This window comes from Pocillopora damicornis, chromosome 8 (assembly GCF_964200805.1).
Source record: "Pocillopora damicornis chromosome 8, jaPocDami1.2, whole genome shotgun sequence".
Lineage (NCBI taxonomy): Eukaryota > Metazoa > Cnidaria > Anthozoa > Scleractinia > Pocilloporidae > Pocillopora > Pocillopora damicornis.
Genome location: NC_142677.1, coordinates 18,537,912 through 18,559,050, shown reverse-complemented (window position 1 = coordinate 18,559,050; position 21,139 = coordinate 18,537,912). Strand labels below are relative to the sequence as shown.

Below are 21,139 nucleotides of genomic sequence, written 5' to 3'. Positions count from 1 at the left end.
TCCTATATCGTGATTCGAACCCGCGACCTCGATGACCTCTCTAGCACTCGTTGCGCGCCCACGACTACCGCTCGACCATCTGGAAACTACATAATTAATAAGGATAAATTGTCGGTCTAAAGAAATTTTTAATACTGGGTCGGTGGGAGGGTGAGGAAGTTTGACTGACTGAGAGTGAAGTGGTGCGTTTCTGGTCAAGAATAAAGGAAACGAATCGCACAAAGAACTAACACAAGCGATAGAAACGAAGAATATTAGCAAATGTTTTAATGGCGAACGGCCTCAGAGAAGCTATTTTTTATCAAGTATGTGCGTTTGGACAATGTTACACACCAGGTAACACGCATTCTTATCTCTATGGACGCATTTTTTATACATACATTTCTTTTACTTTATGTTTACTTCAGACTTCTATGTTTTTGTTTGACAGCGGATTCTTCGTAAGACAGGAGCACGAAGTTCTGACTTTATAACACATAAATTAAAGAGCCTGACATCCTGCTTCGTACTTCTTTATATAAAAACTTCAACAATCTCGTACGTGGTCTTCCTATGGTTAGATACAGAAAGACAACAATTTGACGCGAATGACGCCACTCTTTTGTCTCCATAGTTACAGATGACGTCAAGATTTATTTCTAGTTTCTAATAAGAGTTTCCGGAGCTTCTCTCAGTCGCCAGATAGGCATCGCTGATCATGACGCATCTGGAAGCAATTTCGATGATCCGCTCCTTTTCTACTATTTTTCTCTTCTTCATATCTCTGACAACGCAGCAAGTTCTTAGAGATTCTGCCGATGGCATAAGCTTCGCAAATTTTGCCATACACGAAAAGCAAAGACTGGATACCAACCAGCTACAGTCCAGCACTGCCAATGAGTACGCAGAATGCTTAGAGAGATGTTTGGTTCACGAAAGCTGTACATCACTCAATTATGGCGGAAATGGGGGTGCCGAATGTCAGCTATTGGAGTCTAACAAGAACGATTCTCCTGAAAAGATGAAGTTCGATGAGGCATTTGTGCACTTCTCGCTAAAGGTAAGAGAAAGTTGTGCCCATTTTAAGCGTTTTGAATAAGAACCAAACATCACGGAATTATAACCTCTTTATAATGTCTTGCCAGACATGATTTTGCTACATATTGCTATCAACCTTTACGAACTTTTTTCTGATGACCAAGTAGGCGAAAATATAGTCAACAAATTTTAAATTTCTTTCGGACTTTTCAGGAAAAGAAGAGAGTACTTTTCTAAATAAAGTCTTATTAAAGGGTTAAATTCAAATCACTTTCGAAACCGCGTCAGTTTGCTTAAATGCGATTTTTTATACCATATTATTTATTCAAGCAAAAGAAAGAAAGGAATGTAAGTCAAAAACAGTTCTCAAAACATTAATCAACACATCACCTATGTAGCATGAACCACAATAAATGATTTGATAACTTGTATTTTATAGGTATAAACTTCAAAGTTTCTTGGCGCGGGGCAATTTATAAATCTTTATCTTTTAAAACCATTTATCAAAATTTAAAGTTCAATTTTACAAAAAGTGAAAGAAGAATTCTCAGAGTAACATAAAGAGTCCTTAGCGTAAGATAATTTAAATGCAATGCCCGTGCTGCCCTGGTTAATAAAAGAGATTTACCTGTTTCACTTAAATCGCGAAACTTTTGTTTAAGTAAATCTATTACTCCTTAATTTTCCCAAAATTAATGATCCACAACGATTTCATCCACTGAAATCGACTTTTGTTTCAAAAATTCATTCCGAAAATCAACATCTGTTTTCAACGGGACACTGTTTGTTAAAGTTTTATTGCGAGCTTTAACGAAAGGACAAAAGTGTTTTTACAAAGCATTGATGATTTGGTGAGATTTGTCTCGTCACGGACAAGCGTATTATACGTGAAACGAAAAGAAAAGTTTGTTTTGGATGGAATTGATAAACTGTGACAAGGTGTCCGCTCCAGGAGGAATATTTTTCTAGATTGTTTAGCAATCTGCTGAAGTAAACTGCTTTCCATTCAATAAGTTTTGTTTTATTTATCTCCCGAGGTGGACCTCTACTGTCGTCTCCCGTTGTAAGCCTTCCACTGTTAATAACTAAATAAGAAATTGGCGAATTGGGTAGTTTTTAACGCTGAACTGTTGGGATTTAAGCCTGTGATTAGAATTTAATGGTTGTAACAATGTAGAATTCTTGCTACGCTTTAATTGCCTGTTTTTTCTGCAGAGCCCTTGTGACAATGAACCATGTTTAAACAGGGAGAAATGTATCCCAGACTACCAAAAAAATACCCACCGATGTCGTTGTCCTTGGGATTACAACATTTTGAAAAACTGTCAAAAAGGTGAGGTAGAGCGGTTCGAGTTTCGTACAAAAAGAAAATAGTTTTTAACCGGCTGGTCTCGGTTCGTGTTTAATGTAAGGCTTACTTTTTTTTTTTGTACATGATCACTAAAGTTGAATTTGGCTTATTAATGCATATAGAATTGATGAAAGAGGACTCTGAAAGCCGTTTGAGTCATAACTTGAAAGCTAAGACTTCATGTGATAGGCAGACGAATGTAACACGGCTGAATTTTTCAACGCCCTTGATGGGAAGGTGTAAGCTCTTTACCCTTTTATTCTTATCAGTGACCAAGACAGAATTTCAGGCAAGAAATTTAAGCAGACAATTCATGAGAATAAAGAAAATATCAGTCAGGGGATTAATAGTTGATTCAATAACAAATTCTCTAAACTGACATTATAAGAATAGTATGGCGGACGATAGGGATAATTGCTGTGGAGATCCTGGGTGTTACAGGGTTAAGGCATCATGTCACTGGAGTCATGAAACAAATGCAGATGTTACTATAAACTCGATAGATTCGATAAGAAAACCTTTGGCTATCGCTATGAAAGATGTTACTTTTTCAAACCAAATCAGCTAAAAAGAGAGTCATACAAATCGCTGGCCAGGTTTAGTTACCTCTTCGTCGTACATCCAGGCCTTTTTAGCGTGTTTCATTGTTTGCACTCGTAGGTCGAATTCTTCCGTCCGCCGATGGAGACTGGATAGCCTTCTGGTGGTATGACGTTGGTACCACGTGGCCATCAGATGAAAAAGACGTCCTTGCTTACGACTTTGGTTACTGCGAGCCACGTGATCCGTACTGCTTTGGTCGGCTCCCTGCGGATGCTGAAGCAGATCACACTGAAATGCTTGCAGTTGACTCAGAAGGTACCGCGTACAAGTGGAGTTTCAGTTCTAACAATTTAGCTGCCAGTGCAGCTTGGCGTGCGTTTCATGATCACCAGGAGGTAGATCATGGGGAGAGCGTAGGCAGCATACCTGCGTGGAATCCAGAAGTGCTGAACGGTAGGGAGCCGAGAAATGACCAACGTGCATTCATGTACCGTGAGGAGAATGGAGTCAAGTCGGTGCTGTTGGATGACAATAACTGTGATTGTCTGTCAACCCTAAGTCTCGGACACGGTATGTGTCATAATGGTTCTAGATTTGCTAGCGTCAACAGTTTTGGCGTGGATACTCTATATGAACCATCCTGTCAAAGCCCAAGATCAGGTATTGGTCTTACGCTGTATGTCCGCAGAAAAACTCCTAATTAATACTCATCATGACTAAATGATAACCTCTACGTATTTTCTTCAGTAACTTATAAGCAAACTATTTATTTCAAATATTCCATTTAAAAGACATGGATTATTTTAATTCTTTCACACCCAATATTTGATTGTTCTTTGTAAATTAGCAACAGGAATTTGGTGTTGGATCAAAATAAAAACTTCTACTTGATGACAACTTTTGAGTATGGGAGTATACGATGTTGTTACTTGTTGATCACTTGTGGCAGTATACCAGGAGCTCATTAGTAAACCGATTAAGCGATAAAGCAGTTCAAAGTATTCCTATCTATTTATTCAGTAACTTATAAGCAAACTATTTATTTCAAATATTCCGTCTAAGAGATATCGATTTTTTTAATGCTTTCTCACCCAATATTTGATTGTTAATTCTGCCCCCTAGAAGCTACTCATTTCTTTGTAAATTAGTAACGGGAATTTGGTGTTAGATCAAAATAAAAACTTCTACTTGATGACAACTTTTGAGTATTCTCATTGTATTTGTTTCCTGGATAATGTGTAAATGCTATAGGATGTAGCTACTTGTTGACAACTTCTGGGAGTAAACTGATTAAGCGATTAACCTGTTTAAAATACCCCCATTTATATTCCTTCACCGTATACATCTTTGATTTTCATCTGCATGGTCACACTTGTTATTTGGGTATTTTCTTTTTCCCACCCAACGTTGAAATTTTTCTCCCCTCTGAAGGACTTATTCCAACACTTCGACCCTTACGAATGAGAATAAGTTTTTTCAGGTTCTCAACACTTTTGAAATCAACTGTTATTTGTGTTGTATCCCTTTATTGTATTTTGCAATTTTGAAAAAAAAAATAGAAATGAAAAAAAGAAGCAACCGACACATACCAAAACCGTCTCAGAAAAAACATCACAGTGGATAACTACTCAGAACAAAAAGAGAAAAAGGAAAGAAGAAGATAAATATAATGATAATAAGAAAAAAAAAAGAGAAAAGACAGTAAAAACAAAATGCAAATTTCACGGGGAGGAGTTACTCGGCCCCCAAGCCAGATTAAGAATAACTCCTATAGCGTGATTCGAACCAGCGACCTCGATGAGCTCTACAGCACTCGTTGCGCGCCCACGACTACCGCTTGACCATCTGGAAACTACATAATTAATAAGGATAAATTGTCGGTCTAAACAAATTTTTAATACTGGGTCGGTGGGAGGGGGGGGAGGGTGAGGAAGTTTCTCTGACTGAGAGTTAAGTGATGCGTTTCTGGTCAAGAATAAAGGAAACGAATCGCACAAAGAACTAACACAAGCGATAGAAACGATTCATGGCGAACGGCTTCAGACAAGCTATTCTTTATCAAGTATGTGCGTTTGGACAATGTAACACACCAGGTAACACGCATTCTTATCTCTATGGACGCATTTTTTATACATACATTTCTTTTACTTTATGTTTACTTCAGACTTCTATGTTTTTGTTTGACAGCGGATTCTTCGTAAGACAGGAGCACGAAGTTCTGACTTTATAACACATAAATTAAAGAGCCTGACATCCTGCTTCGTACTTCTTTATAAAAAAACTTCAACAATCTCGTACGTGGTCTTCCTATGGTTAGATACAGAAAGACAACAATTTGACGCGAATGACGCCTTTCTTTTGTCTCCATAGTTACAGATGACGTCAAGAATTATTTCTAGTTTCTAATAAGAGTTTCCGGAGCTTCTCTCAGTCGCCAGATGGGCATCGCTAATCATGACGCATCTGGAAGCAATTTCGATGATCCGCTCCTTTTCTACTATTTTTCTCTTCTTCATATCTCTGACAACGCAGCAAGTTCTTAGAGATTCTGCCGATGGCATAAGCTTCGCAAATTTTGCCATACACGAAAAGCAAAGACTGGATACCAACCAGCTACAGTCCAGCACTGCCAATGAGTACGCAGAATGCTTAGAGAGATGTTTGGTTCACGAAAGCTGTACATCACTCAATTATGGTGGAAATGGGGGTGCCGAGTGTCAGCTATTGGAGTCTAACAAGAACGATTCTCCTGAAAAGATGAAGTTCGATGAGGCATTTGTGCACTTCTCGCTAAAGGTAAAAGAAAGTTGTGCCCATTTTAAGCGTTTTGAATAATAACCAAACATCACGGAATTATGAAATGATTTTGCTACATATTGCTGTCAACCTTTACGAACTTTTTCTGATGACCAAGTAGGCGAAAATATAGTCAACAAATTCTACATTTCTTTCGGACTTTTCAGGAAAAGAAGAGAGTACTTTTCTAAATAAAGTCTTATTAAAGGGTTAAATTCAAATCACTTTCGAAACAGCATCAGTTTGCTTAAATGCGATTTTTTTTATGCCATATTATTTGTACAAGCAAAAAGAAAAAAAGCACCGTAAGTCAAAAATAGTTCTCAAAACATTAATCAACACATCACCTCTGTAGCATGAACCACAATAAATGTCTTGATAACTTGTATTTTATAAGTATAAACTTCAATGTTTCTTAGCGCGGGGCAATTTCTAAATCTTTATCTTTTAAAAACCATTTATCAAAATTGAACTTTTTAAAGTTAAGTTTTACAAAAAGTCAAAGAGGAATTCTTAGGATAACATAAAGAGTCCTTAGCGTGAGATAATTTAAATGCAATGCCTGTGCTGCCCTAGTTAATAAACGAGCTTTACCTGTTTCACTTAAATCGCGAAACTTTTGTTTAAGTAAATCTATCACTCCTTAATTTTCCCAAAATTAATGACCCACAACGATATTATCCAATGATATCAACTTTTCTTTCAAAAAGTCACTCTGAAAATCAACATCTGTTTTCGACGGGACACTGTTTGTAAAAGTTTTATTGCGAGCTTATGAAAGACAATAGCTCAACATCCTCCATAAGGCATGAAAATGTGCTCTTCCATTTTTTCTTTGGACATAATCTGCTCCTCAAGTTCACAGCTTCGTTCTCGGAAAATTAACTGTTCGCCTCTCTCGATTGAAAATATCCACGGACATCTATGGCTGCTTGTTTTCACGCCAAACTAAGGCTATTATTTATTCATGTGGTTTAGCGATTGAAGAAAATATGGAAGAGTTTCCCTTTTACCCCTCGGCCAAATGATCCCCAATCACCGTTTAACGAAAGGACATGAGTGTTTTTATAAAGCAGTGATGATTTGGTGAGATTTGTCTCGTCACCGACAATCGTATTATACGTGAAACGAAAAGAAAAGTTTGTTTTGGATGGAATTGATAAACTGGGAAAAGGTGTCCGCTCCAGGAGGAATAATTTTCTGGTTTGTTTGGCAATCTGCTGAAGTAACTGGGGTCCATTCAATAAGTTTTGTTTTATTCATCGCCCGCGGTGGACCTCTACTGTCGTCTTCCGTTATAAGCCTTCTACTGTTAATGCCTAAATGAGAAAGTGGCGAACTGAGTAGTTTTTGAACGCTGAACTGTTGGGATTTAAGCCTGTGATTAGAATTTAATGGTTATAGCAATGCAGAATTCTTGTTACGCTTAAATTGCCTGTCTTTTCTGCAGAGCCCTTGTGACAATGAACCATGTTTAAACAGGGAGAAATGTATCCCAGACTACCAAAAAAATACCTACCAATGTCGTTGCCCTTGGGAATACAACGGTTTGAAAAACTGTGAAGGTGAGGTAGAGCGGTTCAAGTTTCGTACAAAAAGAAAATAGTTTTTAACCGGCTGCTCTCGCTTCGTGTTTAATGCAAGGCTTACTTTTTTTAAATACATGATCGCTGAAGTTGAATTTGGCTAATTAATGCATGTAGAATTGACGAAAGAGGACTCTGAAAGCCATGTGAGTCATAACTTGAAAGCTAAGACTTTTTGTGATAGGCAGACGAATGTAACACGGCTGAATTTTTCAACGCCCTTGGTGGATAGGTATAAGCCCTTAACCCTTTTGTTCTTATCAGTAACCAAGACAGAATTTCAAGCAAGAAATTTAAGCAGAGAAGTCATGAGAATAAAGAAAATATTGACTAGGGGATTAATAGTTGATTCAATAACAAATTATCTAAACTGACTTTATGAGAATGGTGTGGCGGACGATAGAGATAATTGCTGCGGAGATTCTGGGTGTTACAGGGTTAAGGCATCATGTCACTGGAGTCATGAAACAAATGCAGATGTTACCGTAAACTCGATAGAATCGATAAGAAAACCTTTGGCTATCGCTATGAAAGATATTACTTTTTCAAACCAAATCAGCTAAAAAGAGAGTCATACAAATCGCTGGCCAGGTTTAGTTACCTCTTCGTCGTACATCCAGGCCTTTTTAGCGTGTTTCATTGTTTGCACTCGTAGGTCGAATTCTTCCGTCCGCCGATGGAGACTGGATAGCATTCTGGTGGTATGACGTTGGTACCACGTGGCCATCAGATGAAAAAGACGTCCTTGCTTACGACTTTGGTTACTGCGAGCCACGCGATCCGTACTGCTTTGGTCGGCTCCCTGCAGATGCTGAAGCAGATCACACTGAAATGCTTGCAGTTGACTCAGAAGGTACCGCGTACAAGTGGAGTTTCAGTTCTAACGCTTTAGCTGCCAGTGCAGCTTGGCGTGCGTTTCATGATCATCAGGAGGTAGATCCTGGAGAGAGCGTAGACAGCATACATGCGTGGAATCCAGAAGTGCTGAACGGTAGCGAGCCGAAAAAGAACCAACGTGCATTCATGTACCATGAGCAGAATGGAGTCAAGTCGGTGCTGTTGGATGACAATAACTGCGATTGTCTGTCAACCCTAAGTCTCGGACACGGAATGTGTCATAGTGGTCATAATCCTAAATATTCTGGCGTCAACAGTTTTGGCGTGGATACTCTGTATGATCCCACCTGTCAAGGACCAAGATCAGGTATTGGTCTTACGCTGTATGTCCGCAGAAAAACTCTTAATTAACGCTCGTCATGACTAAATAACAACCTTTTACGTATTTTCTTCAGTAACCTATAAGCAAGCTATTTATTTCAAATATTCCATTTAAAAGACAACGATTCTTATAATGTTTCAACACCCAATATCTGATTGTTAATTCTCCCCTTTAGCAGCAACTTATTTCTTTGTAAATTAATTAGTAACGGGAATTTGCTTTTAGATCAAAATAAAAACTTCTACTTGATGACAACTTGATGAGTATTTTCATTATATTTGTTTCCCGGATAATGTGTAAAGGCTATAGGATGTAGCTACTTGTTGGTAACTTCTGGGAGTAAACTGATTGAGCGATAAAGCTGTTCAAAATATCCCCATTTATATTCCTTCATCGTATGCATCTTTGATTTTTATCTGCATGGTCACACCTGTTATTTGAATATTTTCTTTTTCCCACCCAACGTTGAAATTTTTCTTACCTCTGAAGGAGTTATTCCAACACTTCGACCCCTACGAATGAGAATAAGTTTTCAGGTCCTCAACACTTTTGAAATCAACTGTTATTTGTGTTGTATCCCTGTATTGCATTTGTATCCCTGTATTGTATTGTGCAATGTTGAAAAAAAAAATTGGAAATGAAAAAAAGAAGCAACTGACACATACAAAAACCGTATCAGTAAAAATACCATAGTAGATAACTACTCAGAACAAAAAGAGAAAAAGGAAAGAAGAAGATAAATATCATGATAATTAGAAAAAAAAGTAAAAAGATAGCAAAATCACAATTCAAATTCCACGGGGAGGAGTTACTCGGCCCCCAAGCCAGTTTGAGAGTTACTCCTTGTCCGCCAGCTCCAAATCATACTCGGGGAGAAGTTATTCGGCCCCCAAGCCATATAGAGAATAATTCCTATAGCGTGATTCGAACCCGCGACCTCGATGACCTCTCTTGCACTCGTTGCGCGCCCACGACTACCGCTCGACCATCTGGAAACTACATAATTGATAAGGATAAATTGTCGGTCTAAAGAAATTTTTAATACTGGGTCGGTGGGAGGGGGGGAGGGTTAGGAAGTTTGTCTGACTGAGAGTGAAGTGGTGCGTTTCTGGTCAAGAATAAAAGAAACGAATCGCACAAAGAACTAACACAAGCGATAGAAACGAAGAATATTAGCAAATGTTTTAATGGCGAACGGCTTCAGACAAGCTATTCTTTATCAAGTATGTGCGTTTGGACAATGTAACACACCAGGTAACACGCATTCTTATCTCTATGGACGCATTTTTTATACATACATTTCTTTTACTTTATGTTTACTTCAGACTTCTATGTTTTTGTTTGACAGCGGATTCTTCGTAAGACAGGAGCACGAAGTTCTGACTTTATAACACATAAATTAAAGAGCCTGACATCCTGCTTCGTACTTCTTTATAAAAAAACTTCAACAATCTCGTACGTGGTCTTCCTATGGTTAGATACAGAAAGACAACAATTTGACGCGAATGACGCCTTTCTTTTGTCTCCATAGTTACAGATGACGTCAAGAATTATTTCTAGTTTCTAATAAGAGTTTCCGGAGCTTCTCTCAGTCGCCAGATGGGCATCGCTGATCATGACGCATCTGGAAGCAATTTCGATGATCCGCTCCTTTTCTACTATTTTTCTCTTCTCCATATCTGACAACGCAGCAAATTGTTAGAGATTCTGCCGATGGCATAAGCTTCGCAAATTTTGCCATACACGAAAAGCAAAGACTGGATACCAACCAGCTACAGTCCAGCACTGCCAATGAGTACGCAGAATGCTTAGAGAGATGTTTGGTTCACGAAAGCTGTACATCACTCAATTATGGTGGAAATGGGGGTGCCGAGTGTCAGCTATTGGAGTCTAACAAGAACGATTCTCCTGAAAAGATGAAGTTCGATGAGGCATTTGTGCATTTCTCGCTAAAGGTAAGAGAAAGTTTGGCCCATTGTAAGCGTTTTGAATAAGAAACAAACATCACGGAATTATAACCTCTTTATAATCTCTTGCTAGACATGATTTTGCTACATATTGCTATCAACCTTTACGAACTTTTTCTGATGACCAAGTAGGCGAAAATATAGTCAACAAATTCTACATTTCTTTCGGACTTTTCAGGAAAAGAAGAGAGTACTTTTCTAAATAAAGTCTTATTAAAGGGTTAAATTCAAATCACTTTCGAAACAGCATCAGTTTGCTTAAATGCGATTTTTTTTATGTCATATTATTTGTACAAGCAAAAAGAAAAAAGCACCGTAAGTCAAAAATAGTTCTCAAAACATTAATCAACACATCACCTCTGTAGCATGAACCACAATAAATGTCTTGATAACTTGTATTTTATAAGTATAAACTTCAATGTTTCTTAGCGCGGGGCAATTTCTAAATCTTTATCTTTTAAAAACCATTTATCAAAATTGAACTTTTTAAAGTTAAGTTTTACAAAAAGTCAAAGAGGAATTCTTAGGATAACATAAAGAGTCCTTAGCGTGAGATAATTTAAATGCAATGCCTGTGCTGCCCTAGTTAATAAACGAGCTTTACCTGTTTCACTTAAATCGCGAAACTTTTGTTTAAGTAAATCTATCACTCCTTAATTTTCCCAAAATTGATGACCCACAACGATTTCATCCACTTAAATCAACTTTTCTTTCAAAAAGTCACTCTGAAAATTAACATCTGTTTTCGACGGGACACTGTTTGTAAAAGTTTTATTGCGAGCTTATGAAAGACAATAGCTCAACATCCTCCATAAGGCATGAAAATGTGCTCTTCCATTTTTTCTTTGGACATAATCTGCTCCTCAAGTTCACAGCTTCGTTCTCGGAAAATTAACTGTTCGCCTCTCTCGATTGAAAATATCCACGGACATCTATGGCTGCTTGTTTTCACGCCAAACTAAGGCTATTATTTATTCATGTGGTTTAGCGATTGAAGAAAATATGGAAGAGTTTCCCTTTTACCCCTCGGCTAAATGATCCCCAATCACCGTTTAACGAAAGGACATGAGTGTTTTTATAAAGCAGTGATGATTTGGTGAGATTTGTCTCGTCACCGACAAACGTATTACACGTGAAACGAAAAGAAAAGTTTGTTTTGGATGGAATTGATAAACTGGGATAAGGTGTCCGCTCCAGGAGGAATAATTTTTTGGTTTGTTTGGCAATCTGCTGAAGTAACTGGGGTCCATTCAATAAGCTTTGTTTTATTCATCGCCCGCGGTGGACCCCTACTGTCGTCTTCCGTTGTAAGCCTTCTACTGCTAATGCCTAAATAAGAAAGTGGCGAACTGAGTAGTTTTTGAACGCTGAACTGTTGGGATTTAAGTCTGTGATTAGAATTTAATGGTTATAGCAATGCAGAATTCTTGTTACGCCTTAATTGCCTGTCTTTTCTGCAGAGCCCTTGTGACAATGAACCATGTTTAAACAGGGAGAAATGTATCCCAGACTACCAAAAAAATACCTACCGATGTCGTTGTCCTTGGGATTACAACGTTTTGAAAAACTGTGAAAAAGGTGAGGTAGAGCGGTTCAAGTTTCGTACAAAAAGAGAATAGTTTTTAACCGGCTTGTCTCGGTTCGTGTTTAATGAAAGGCGTACTTTTTTTAAATACATGATCGCTGAAGTTGAATTTGGCTAATTAATGCATGTAGAATTGACGAAAGAGGACTCTGAAAGCCATGTGAGTCATAACTTGAAAGCTAAGACTTTTTGTGATAGGCAGGCGAATGTAACACGGCTGAATTTTTCAACACCCTTGGTGGATAGGTGTAAGCCCTCAACCCTTTTATTCTTATCAGTAACCAAGACAGAATTTCAGGCAAGAATTTTAAGCAGAGAAGTCATGAGAATAAAGAAAATATTGACTAGGGGATTAACAGTTGATTCAATAACAAATTCTCTAAACTGACTTTATGAGAATGGTATGGCAGACGATAGAGATAATTGCTGCGGAGATCCTGGGAGTTACAGGGTTAAGGTATCATGTCACTGGAGTCATGAAACAAATGCAGATGTTACCGTAAACTCGATAGATTCGATAAAAAACTTTTGAGCTATCGCTATGAAAGTTGTTACTTTTTCAAACCAAATTAGCTAAAAAGAGAGTCATACAAATCGTTGGCCAGGTTTAGTTACCTCTTCGTGGTACGTCCAGGCCTTTTTAGCGTGTTTCATTGTTTGCACTCGTAGGTCGAATTCTTCCGTCCGCCGATGGAGACTGGATAGCCTTCTGGTGGTATGACGTTGGTACCACGTGGCCGTCAGATGAAAAAGATGTCCTTGCTTACGACTTTGGTTACTACGAGCCACGTGATCCGTACTGCTTTGGTCGGCTCCCTGCAGATGCTAAAGCAGATCACACTGAAATGCTTGCAGTTGACTCAGAAGGTACCATGTACAAGTGGAGTTTCAGTTCTAACGCTTCAGCTGCAGGTGCAGCTTGGCGTGCGTTTCATGATCACCAGGAGGTAGATACTGGGGAGAGCGTAGACAACATACCTGCGTGGAATCCAGAAGTGCTGAACGGTAGCGAGCCGAAAAAGAACCAAAGTGCATTCATGTACCGTGAGGAGAATAAAGTCAAGTCGTTGCTGTTGGATGACAATAACTGTGATTGTTACTCAACCCTAAGTCTCGGACACGGAATGTGTTATCGTGGTCATAATCCTGAATATTCTGGCGTCAACAGTTTTGGTGTGGATACTCTGTATGATCCCACCTGTCAAGGACCAAGATCAGGTATTGGTCTTACGCTGTATGTCCGCAGAAAAACTCTTAATTAACACTCGTCATGACTAAATAACAACCTTTTACGTATTTTCTTCAGTAACTTATAAGCAAACTATTTATTTCAAATATTCCATTTAAAAGACAACGATTCTTATAATGCTTTAACACCCAATATCTGATTGTTAATTCTCCCCTCTATGGCTAGCAGCTACGCATTTGTTTGTAAATTAATTAGTAACGGGAATTTGGTGTTAGATCAAAATAAAAACTTCTACTTGATGACAACTTGATGAGTATTTTCATTATATTTGTTTCCCGGATAATGTGTAAATGCTATAAGATGTAGCTACTTGTTGGTAACTTCTGGGAGTAAACTGATTGAGCGATAAAGCTGTTCAAAATATCCCCATTTATATTCCTTCACCGTATGCATCTTTGATTTTCATCTGCATGGTCACACTTGTTATTTGAATATTTTCTTTTTCCCACCCAACGTTGAAATTTTTCTTACCTCTGAAGGACTTATTCCAACACTTCGACCCCTACGAATGAGAATAAGTTTTCAGGTCCTCAGCACTTTTGAAATCAACTGTTATTTGTGTTGTATCCCTGTATTGTATTGTGCAATTTTGAAAAAAAAAATAGAAAAGAAAAAAGAAGCAACCGACACATACAAAAACCGTATCAGTAAAAATAGCATAGTAGATAACTACTTAGAACAAAAAGAGAAAAAGGAAAGAAGAAGATAAATATCATGAGAATAAGAAAAAAAATGCAAAAGACAGCAAAAAAATTCCACGGGGAGGAGTTACTCGGCCCCCAAGCCAGTTTGAGAATTACTCCTTGTCCGCCAGCTCCAAATCATACTCGGGGAGAAGTTATTCAGCCCCCAAGCCAGATTAAGAATAACTCCTATAGCGTGATTCGAACCCGCGGCCTCGACGACCTCTCTAGCACTCGTTGCGCGCCCACGACTACCGCTCGACCATCTGGAAACTACACAATTAATAAGGATAAATTGTCGGTGTGAAGAGTTTTTTAATACTAGGTCGGGGGAGGGGGGGAGGGTGAGGAAGTTTGTCTGACTGAGAGTGAAGTGATGCGTTACCGGTCAAGAATAAAGGAAACGAATCGCACAAAGAACTAACACAAGCGAAAGAAACGAAGAATATTAGCAAATGTTTGAATGGCGAACGGCCTCAGAGAAGCTATTCTTTATCAAGTATGTGCATTTGGACAATGTTACACACCAGGTAACACGCATTCTTATCTCTATGGACGCATTTTTTATACATACATTTCTTTTACTTTATGTTTACTTCAGACTTCTATGTTTTTGTTTGACAGCGGATTCTTCGTAAGACAGGAGCACGAAGTTCTGACTTTATAACACATAAATTAAAGAGCCTGACATCCTGCTTCGTACTTCTTTATAAAAAAAACTTCAACAATCTCGTACGTGGTCTTCCTATGGTTAGATACAGAAAGACAACAATTTGACGCGAATGACGCCACTCTTTTGTCTCCATAGTTACAGATGACGTCAAGAATTATTTCTAGTTTCTAATAAGAGTTTCCGGAGCTTCTCTCAGTCGCCAGATAGGCATCGCTGATCATGACGCATCTGGAAGCAATTTCGATGATCCGCTCCTTTTCTACTATTTTTCTCTTCTCCATATCTCTGACAACGCAGCAAATTGTTAGAGATTCTGCCGATGGCATAAGCTTCGCAAATTTTGCCATACACGAAAAGCAAAGACTGGATACCAACCAGCTACAGTCCAGCACTGCCAATGAGTACGCAGAATGCTTAGAGAGATGTTTGGTTCACGAAAGCTGTACATCACTCAATTATGGTGGAAATGGGGGTGCCGAGTGTCAGCTATTGGAGTCTAACAAGAACGATTCTCCTGAAAAGATGAAGTTCGATGAGGCATTTGTGCATTTCTCGCTAAAGGTAAGAGAAAGTTTGGCCCATTTTAAGCGTTTTGAATAAGAACCAAACATCACGGAATTATAACCTCTTTATAATCTCTTGCTAGACATGATTTTGCTACATATTGCTATCAACCTTTACGAACTTTTTCTGATGACCAAGTAGGCGAAAATATAGTCAACAAATTCTACATTTCTTTCGGACTTTTCAGGAAAAGAAGAGAGTACTTTTCTAAATAAAGTCTTATTAAAGGGTTAAATTCAAATCACTTTCGAAACCGCATCAGTTTGCTTAAATGCGATTTTTTTTATGCCATATTATTTGTACAAGCAAAAAGAAAAAAAGCACCGTAAGCCAAAAATAGTTCTCAAAACATTAATCAACACATCACCTCTGTAGCATGAACCACAATAAATGTTTTGATAACTTGAATTTAATAGGTATAAACTTCAATGTTTCTTAGCGCGGGGCAATTTCTAAATCTTTATCTTTTAAAAACCATTTATCAAAATTGAACTTTTTAAAGTTCAGTTTTACAAAAAGTCAAAGAGGAATTCTTGGGATAACATAAAGAGTCCTTAGCGTGAGATAATTTAAATGCAATGCCTGTGCTGCCCTAGTTAATAAACGAGCTTTACCTGTTTCACTTAAATCGCGAAACTTTTGTTTAAGTAAATCTATCAATCCTTAATTTTCCCAAAATTGATGACCCACAACGATTTCATCCACTTAAATCAACTTTTCTTTCAAAAAGTCACTCTGAAAATCAACATCTGTTTTCGACGGGACACTGTTTGTAAAAGTTTTATTGCGAGCTTATGAAAGACAATAGCTCAACATCCTCCATAAGGCATGAAAATGTGCTCTTCCATTTTTTCTTTGGACATAATCTGCTCCTCAAAGTTCACAGCTTCGTTCTCGGAAAATTAACTGTTCGCCTCTCTCGATTGAAAATATCCACAGACATCTATGCCTGCTTGTTTTCACGCCAAACTAAGGCTATTATTTATTCATGTGGTTTAGCGATTGAAGAAAATATGGAAGAGTTTCCTTTTTACCCCTCGGCCAAATGATCCCCAATCAACGTTTAACGAAAGGACATGAGTGTTTTTACAAAGCAGTCATGATTTGGTGAGATTTGTCTCGTCACCGACAAACGTATTGCACGTGAAACGAAAACAAAAGTTTGTTTTGGATGGAATTGATAAACTGGGAAAAGGTGTCCGCTCCAGGAGGAATAATTTTTTGGTTTGTTTGGCAATCTGCTGAAGTAACTGGGGTCCATTCAATAAGTTTTGTTTTATTCATCGCCCGCGGTGGACCCCTACTGTCGTCTTCCGTTGTAAGCCTTCTACTGTTAATGCCTAAATAAGAAATTGACGAACTGATTTGCTTCTGAACGCTGAACTGTTGGGATTTAAGCCTATGATTAGAATTTAATGGTTGTAACAATGTAGAATTCTTGTTACGCTTAAATTGCCTGTCTTTTCTGCAGAGCCCTTGTGACAATCAACCATGTTTAAACAGGGGGAAATGTATCCCAGACTACCAAAAAAATACCTACCGATGTCGTTGCCCTTGGGAATACAACGTTTTGAAAAACTGTGAAAAAGGTGAGGTAGAGCGGTTCGAGTTTCGTACAAAAAGAAAATAGTTTTTAACCGGCTGGTCTCGGTTCGTGTTTAATGCAAGGCGTACTTTTTTTTTAAGTACATGATCACTAAAGTTGAATTTGGCTTATTAATGCATGTAGAATTGATGAAAGAGGACTCTGAAAGCCATGTGAGTCATAACTTGAAAGCTAAGACTTCATGTGATAGGCAGACGAATGTAACACGGCTGAATTTTCAACGCCCTTGGTGGGAAGGTGTAAGCTCTTTACCCTTTTATTCTTATCAGTGACCAAGACAGAATTTCAGGCAAGAAATTTAAGTAGACAAGTCATGAGAATAAAGGAAATATCAGGCAAGGGATTGATAGTTGATTCAATAACAAATTCTCCAAACTGACATTATAAGAATAGTATGGCGGACGATAGAGATAATTGCTGCGGAGATCCTGGGTGTTACAGGGTTAAGGCATCATGTCACTTGAGTCATGAAACAAATGCAGATGTTATTATAAACTCGATAGATTCGATAAGAAAACCTTTGGCTATCGCTATGAAAGATGTTACTTTTTCAAACCAAATCAGCTAAAAAGAGAGTCATACAAATCGCTGGCCAGGTTTAGTTACCTCTTCGTGGTACATCCAGGCCTTTTTAGCGTGTTTCGTTGTTTGCACTCGTAGGTCGAATTCTTCCGTCCGCCGATGGAGACTGGATAGCCTTCTGGTGGTATGACGTTGGTACCACGTGGCCATCAGATGAAAAAGACGTCCTTGCTTACGACTTTGGTTACTGCGAGCCACGTGATCCGTACTGCTTTGGTCGGCTCCCCGTAGATGCTAAAGCAGATCACACTGAAATGCTTGCAGTTGACTCAGAAGGTACCACGTACAAGTGGAATTTCAGCTCTAGCGCTTCAGCTGCCAGTGCAGCTTGGCGTGCGTTTCATGATCACCAGGAGGTAGATCCTGGGGAGAGCGTAGACAGCATACCTGCGTGGAATCCCGAAGTGCTGAACGGTAGCGAGCCAAGAAAAGACCAACGTACATTCATGTACCGTGAGGAGAATGGAGTCAAGTCGGTGCTGTTGGCTGACAATAACTGTGATTGTCTGTCAACCCTAAGTCTCGGACACGGTATGTGTCATAATGGTTCTAGATCTGCTAGCGTCAACAGTTTTGGCGTGGATACTCTATATGAACCATCCTATCAAAGCCCAAGATCAGGTATTGGTCTTACGCTGTATGTCCGCAGAAAAACTCTTAATTAACACTCATCATGACTAAATGATAACCTCTACGTATTTTCTTCAGTAACTTATAAGCAAACTATTTAATTCAAATATTCCATTTAAAAGACATGGATTCTTTTAATGCTTTCACACCCAATATTTGATTGTTAATTCTCCCCTTTAGCAGCAACTCATTTCTTTGTAAATTAGCAACGGGAATTTGGTGTTAGATCAAAATAAAAACTTCTACTTGATGACAACTTTTGAGTATGGGAGTATACGATGAAGATACTTGTTGATCACTTCTGGGAGTAAACCAGGAGCCCATTAGTAAACCGATTGAGCGATAAAGCAGTTCAAAATATTCCCATCTATATTCCTTCACCGTATGCATCTACGATTTTCATCTGCATGGTCACACCTGTTATTTGAGTATTTTCTTTTTCCCACCCAAAGTTGAAATTTTTCTTACCTCTGAAGGACTTATTCCAACACTTCGACCCCTATGAACGAGAATAAGTTTTTAGGTCCTCAACACTTTTGAAATCAATTGTCATTTGTGTTGTATCCCATCGGGAGATATGCAATTCCGAAAAAAAAAAGAAATGAAAAAAATAAGCAACCGACACATACCAAAACCGTATCAGTAAAAATACCACAGTGGATAACTACTCAGAACAAAAAGAGAAAAAGGAAAGAAGAAGATAAATATGATGATTATAAGAAAAAAAAAATAAAAAAGACTGCAAAAACAAAATGCAAATTCCACGGGGAGGAGTTACTCGGCCCCCAAGCCAGTTTGAGAGTTACTCCTTGTCCGCCAGCTCTAAATCATACTCGGGGAGAAGTTATTCGGCCCCCAAGCCAGATTAAGAATAACTCCTATAGCGTGATTCGAACCAGCGACCTCGATGACCTCTCTAGCACTCGTTGCGCGCCCACGACTACCGCTCGACCATCTGGAAACTACATAAGGATAAATTGTCGGTGTGAAGAGTTTTTAATACCGGGTCGGGGGGAGGGGGGGAGGGTGAGGAAGTTTCTCTGACTGAGAGTGCAGTGGAGCGTTTCCGGTCAAGAATAAAGGAAACGAATCGTACAAAGAACTAATAGAAGCGATAGAAACCAAGGATATTAGCAAATGTTTAAACGGCGGACGGCTTCAAAGAAGCTATTCTTTATCAAGTATGTGCATTTGGACAAAGTTACACACCAGGTAACACGCATTCTTACCTCTATGGACGCATTTTTTATACATACATTTATTCTACTTTATATTTACTTCAGACTACTATGTTTTTGTTTGACTAAGCAGATGACTTTGAATAGTGGATTGTTCTTGAGACTTGAATTGTTTGTGAAAAATTTACTAAATTGAAAGATTTCTATAGTGGTAAGAAAGCAATTGTGTTACTTCGTGGCAAAATACGTTTCGGAACAATCCAAGACCCCTTTCGCTGAAGGACAGCTCCATGTGATGAATTGCAAATAAGGTATCCCCTTTTTTCTGTCGACTTTCCTGAAAATTTTTTACATTTATCATTTTTTCCTTGGAGAGAGAAATGCCCAGGTATTTTTCTTCCTTTTTGAAACTTCTCTTTGCTTTCTTTTTGCTTAAAACGAGTTTTCTAAAAATAAAGTAAAATTTCTATCATTTGTGGGGAAATAGACATTTTGTCCATCAGTCCGGGCCATAGACAGGTGTGTCATGAAATACGACGTCATGGTCCAATTTCAAAAACTTGGGCAAGCCCCACGTTTTTGTCTCTGAGATGTATGGTCCTTGGGACCTAGTTCACTTGAGAGCACAGAGAGAATGTCGCGTAAGAGCGGTTTGAACGGCGTCGGCTGAAATATGTGCGAGAAGCTATGAATTTAAGTCGAGCTGCGATGACTTTTTGAGGCGGTTGAAGACACACGTGCTGTCATTTTTATGAAACGGTGTACGATTTTGTTTGAGAAAAACGAAAAATATTACGGTAAATCTCAATATATGTGCTTCACACTTAAAAGCAGAAGTCGAGCGGCAGAAGTCGAATTCTAATACGAAAAAAAATTTTTTTTTCACGTTGAAATTTCCCATGAGACAGAAGTATAAATATACTTTCAGTCGTCACTACCTTCCACGAGGTGACCTAAAGACATCTCACCGGAAACGGATCGAATTAGATGACAAAAGTGCGTGCAAAGTAAGTCAGTGTACGTGCAACACATGCGGGGTGAGAGAACCGAAATGAAATGTCTGTCGAAAATTAGATTTTCAACATAGAAATAAATAAGCCAGTGATTTCTATCTTGAACTTTGTTGTCAATTCTGTTCTGCAGTCCCCTTCGCATTACAGCATAGGAAAAGTTAGCAAGAAAGAGAATAGTCCCAATCCTCTCTCGGCCACGTCAGTTTGTTTTGGTTTTGTCAAGACCAATCATATCGCAGGAAATGGTATAGACAAAACTGTCTTTGGCCCGAACTGTTGATCACTCAAATTGCAAGTCTGTGTAGAGGCCTAAGCCTGTCCCGATTGTGCTGAAAAGTTGACCACTGGAATACCAGAAAGTTGCTACCCTTATTTCAAAGTTGCCACCCAAGTTTCTTGATAATTTTAGGTAAACGTCGATTAAAAGCTTCACTTTTGGTTTTTCTCCATAGTTGCCTAAATAGATGCTCCTTTTCAAAAAAGAAGTTTATTACATATTAATTTGAATATCAAAATTTTATTAGAATGGGAAGTTTCCAGTAAAATTAAAAAAAATTCAGGTGGCTTTGCGATTTCAAGTAAAGATGAGTAGTTAAACAACAGCCAGTTTACACAGCCAAATAAACATCTTCCAAAATTGTCAAAAAATTTCCTCAGGTCATAATACCCCACAAAAGGTTTAATTAGTCTGTTGAAAGAAGGCAAAACAATAAGATTAATTTAACGAAAGCATCAATTTAGATATGAATATGAGGTATGATGAAAAGAATATCCGTCACCGCCATAAAGACGACAACATCAACAGCTGCCAAGTAATTAAATTTGTTTGCAAAGTTGGATACCGGAATTGCGTCCTGCAGTTAATTGATATATCTTTCTAGAACACTGTTTGCTCAC

At 38.4% G+C, this 21,139-nt stretch overlaps 4 protein-coding genes across 4 annotated transcripts; all 4 read left to right on the top strand.

Annotated features, from left to right (window-relative positions):
• The first annotated feature begins 672 nt into the window (after window positions 1-672).
• Window positions 673-4,109, top strand: LOC149041701 (uncharacterized). Its single transcript, XM_089180773.1, has 3 exons — window positions 673-1,039; window positions 2,233-2,350; window positions 3,029-4,109. The coding sequence occupies exons 1-3, from the start codon at window positions 698-700 to the stop codon at window positions 3,613-3,615; spliced, it is 1,047 nt and encodes a 348-aa protein (XP_089036899.1). The 5' UTR covers window positions 673-697; the 3' UTR covers window positions 3,616-4,109.
• A 1,237-nt stretch (window positions 4,110-5,346) lies between these two features.
• LOC149041700 (uncharacterized) lies at window positions 5,347-8,767 on the top strand. Its single transcript, XM_089180771.1, has 3 exons — window positions 5,347-5,707; window positions 7,158-7,272; window positions 7,949-8,767. The coding sequence occupies exons 1-3, from the start codon at window positions 5,366-5,368 to the stop codon at window positions 8,539-8,541; spliced, it is 1,050 nt and encodes a 349-aa protein (XP_089036897.1). The 5' UTR covers window positions 5,347-5,365; the 3' UTR covers window positions 8,542-8,767.
• A 984-nt stretch (window positions 8,768-9,751) lies between these two features.
• Window positions 9,752-13,558, top strand: LOC149041699 (uncharacterized). The gene is made up of 3 exons (XM_089180774.1): window positions 9,752-10,467; window positions 11,940-12,057; window positions 12,734-13,558. Exons 1-3 carry the CDS (start codon window positions 10,429-10,431, stop codon window positions 13,324-13,326), a joined length of 750 nt encoding a protein of 249 aa, XP_089036900.1. The 5' UTR covers window positions 9,752-10,428; the 3' UTR covers window positions 13,327-13,558.
• A 1,306-nt stretch (window positions 13,559-14,864) lies between these two features.
• LOC149041698 (uncharacterized) lies at window positions 14,865-18,305 on the top strand. Its single transcript, XM_089180772.1, has 3 exons — window positions 14,865-15,230; window positions 16,705-16,822; window positions 17,500-18,305. Exons 1-3 carry the CDS (start codon window positions 14,889-14,891, stop codon window positions 18,084-18,086), a joined length of 1,047 nt encoding a protein of 348 aa, XP_089036898.1. The 5' UTR covers window positions 14,865-14,888; the 3' UTR covers window positions 18,087-18,305.
• The last annotated feature ends 2,834 nt before the right edge of the window (window positions 18,306-21,139 follow it).

Coding starts and splice junctions, on each gene's coding strand:
- LOC149041701 (XM_089180773.1), top strand. CDS start 698: ATGACGCATCTGGAAGCAATTTCGATGATCCGCTCCTTTTCTACTATT. Junction 1,040..2,232: donor TTGTGCACTTCTCGCTAAAG/GTAAGAGAAAGT, acceptor TTTTTTCTGCAG/AGCCCTTGTGACAATGAACC. Junction 2,351..3,028: donor TTTGAAAAACTGTCAAAAAG/GTGAGGTAGAGC, acceptor TTGCACTCGTAG/GTCGAATTCTTCCGTCCGCC.
- LOC149041700 (XM_089180771.1), top strand. CDS start 5,366: ATGACGCATCTGGAAGCAATTTCGATGATCCGCTCCTTTTCTACTATT. Junction 5,708..7,157: donor TTGTGCACTTCTCGCTAAAG/GTAAAAGAAAGT, acceptor TCTTTTCTGCAG/AGCCCTTGTGACAATGAACC. Junction 7,273..7,948: donor CGGTTTGAAAAACTGTGAAG/GTGAGGTAGAGC, acceptor TTGCACTCGTAG/GTCGAATTCTTCCGTCCGCC.
- LOC149041699 (XM_089180774.1), top strand. CDS start 10,429: ATGAAGTTCGATGAGGCATTTGTGCATTTCTCGCTAAAG. Junction 10,468..11,939: donor TTGTGCATTTCTCGCTAAAG/GTAAGAGAAAGT, acceptor TCTTTTCTGCAG/AGCCCTTGTGACAATGAACC. Junction 12,058..12,733: donor TTTGAAAAACTGTGAAAAAG/GTGAGGTAGAGC, acceptor TTGCACTCGTAG/GTCGAATTCTTCCGTCCGCC.
- LOC149041698 (XM_089180772.1), top strand. CDS start 14,889: ATGACGCATCTGGAAGCAATTTCGATGATCCGCTCCTTTTCTACTATT. Junction 15,231..16,704: donor TTGTGCATTTCTCGCTAAAG/GTAAGAGAAAGT, acceptor TCTTTTCTGCAG/AGCCCTTGTGACAATCAACC. Junction 16,823..17,499: donor TTTGAAAAACTGTGAAAAAG/GTGAGGTAGAGC, acceptor TTGCACTCGTAG/GTCGAATTCTTCCGTCCGCC.